This window comes from Cebus imitator, unplaced genomic scaffold (assembly GCF_001604975.1).
Source record: "Cebus imitator isolate Cc_AM_T3 unplaced genomic scaffold, Cebus_imitator-1.0 Scaffold648, whole genome shotgun sequence".
Classification (NCBI taxonomy): Eukaryota; Metazoa; Chordata; class Mammalia; order Primates; family Cebidae; genus Cebus; species Cebus imitator.
This window is the reverse complement of record NW_016107963.1, coordinates 369112-370824: the sequence shown is the minus strand read 5'-3', so window position 1 is coordinate 370824 and position 1713 is coordinate 369112. Positions and strand designations below refer to the sequence as shown.

Here is a 1713-nt window from a genome sequence, read left to right as displayed (position 1 = left end):
CTCCCAAAGTGCTGGGATTATAGGCGTGAGCCACCGCACTCGGCCTGTAGTGTGTTAAAATAATCACTGTTAAGAATCACATAGCTGTGTTGGCAAAGTTTTATTTCTGAAGCAGTATAGTATTTTCATTAGTAATCTTTATACTTTTTTGTATGTCATAAATATGGCATTTTAAATTTTAAAAATTTAGATGCATACAACATTGGCCCTGGAAAGGACAGTCCTAATGTAACCCATACGCTGAAGATGAGGGAATGAGGTTTTTATGCTGACATCCATCCCTTTAGCCAGCACTTGGTTAGTCTAGCACAAAACAACCCATGGAAGAACTGAGTTCTTTTCCGTCCAAAAAACATTTATTTTAAAAGAAAGGAGTTAACACTGAAAGCCTATAATGTGCCACATACTATGTTAAGAGAGCGGAGCTATTAATAAATGTCCTGGAAGATCAGAGTTGACTAACATGTAAAACAAATGTTGTCCGGGAATTTATTTTATGATTCTCATATACTAATCTATTTGATGCCCAATATTTTCAGTTGTGTGAATAGTGTGAGTTGATATCTGCTTCCCCTGAAGATGGTCTCTGAATTAATTTATGGGACAGACTGAGAGTCAGATATAGTTCTGAGAGGAAAGGGAATACAGGTTAAAGGGAGTCTGCTTGACTTCTCTTTGAGAATGACTGACTGAATACCTACTGCAGTAGACACTTATCCCCACCTTCTCTCACACCTACAAACCCATACTGACAGAGCCTCCACAAAATACAAGAAGCATCCAATATCTTTTCTTTTTAAAAATTTTTGTATTTCCTTGCAACTCCAGCTCAAAAGAATACCCAATACCTTTTAAAGAAACAAAATGTATAAAACTTATTCAGTCTTTCATATGATTTTATTTTCTTCCTTCAACCATAATAATATGATATCCAAATTTTGTCTTAACTGGTGGGTCTGTAAACACAGGCTTATCCATCCCACTTACAGGCAAGGCAAATGCTGCTTCTTGAAATGGTCCTACCATGGACCCTCTGGTCATCCAACCCAAGTCGCCCTGAAAAACCCAAAAGATAAGTGATATTGATTGGCCCTAAAGAGGGAACAGTTCTGGTGTAGCTTGAGAGAATTTCCCAACATTTTGCTAAGGTTATGAGGTATATTCCTAAGAGCAATACAGGAATAGGCTCAATAAGGACAAATAGGTGGAAGAAGTCTAACTCTAAACCGAACACATAAGCACTCAACACTGCTAGATTTTCAACTTAGCTGTGCAAGTTTGGTCATGCCTAGCTTTAGACATAGGTGACCCTTATTCTACTATTTGTAAGTTGGATATTCTGCTTTTGAGATCTTTAAACTAAAATATGGTTATTTTACAACTAATGGTTGAACAAAAGAAGTAATCCCTACTTTTGTGTTTCTTCTGTGGAGGACGGAGAAGTTTATTTTATTATTTGTCATTTTTATTTTGCTCCCTCACCCTGACTGACAGAAAATTATAAATAATAAGAGCAACGTACCCCTTGCCTGGCTTTATCTTCACTATATTGTGCAGCCACTTCATTGAATCTCGTCCCAGACTTTAACTTTTCCATGGCTTCCATGATTTTGCCATGTTTTTCACATAGAATGTGTCTGACCTGCAAGAAAAAAGTACATTCATGGAATACTTGGAGACCCAAATAACTCCTCAAAGTACAGCGGTTACATT

The 1713-nt window shown here is 37.1% G+C and overlaps 1 protein-coding gene across 2 annotated transcripts in view; it reads right to left on the bottom strand.

Moving 5' to 3' along the window:
- Positions 1-849: 849 nt before the first annotated feature.
- PIN4 (peptidylprolyl cis/trans isomerase, NIMA-interacting 4) overlaps positions 850-1713 on the bottom strand; it is a 16394-nt gene continuing 15530 nt past the window's right edge. For both annotated transcript variants that reach the window (XM_037734638.1, XM_017517811.2), the window contains exons 3-4: positions 1523-1642; positions 850-1056 (exon numbers count right to left, since the gene is read on the bottom strand). In XM_037734638.1, coding sequence (XP_037590566.1) covers positions 898-1056; positions 1523-1642 — 279 coding nt within the window. In that variant the 3' untranslated portion in view covers positions 850-897. The remainder of the gene's footprint in view (positions 1057-1522; positions 1643-1713) is intronic.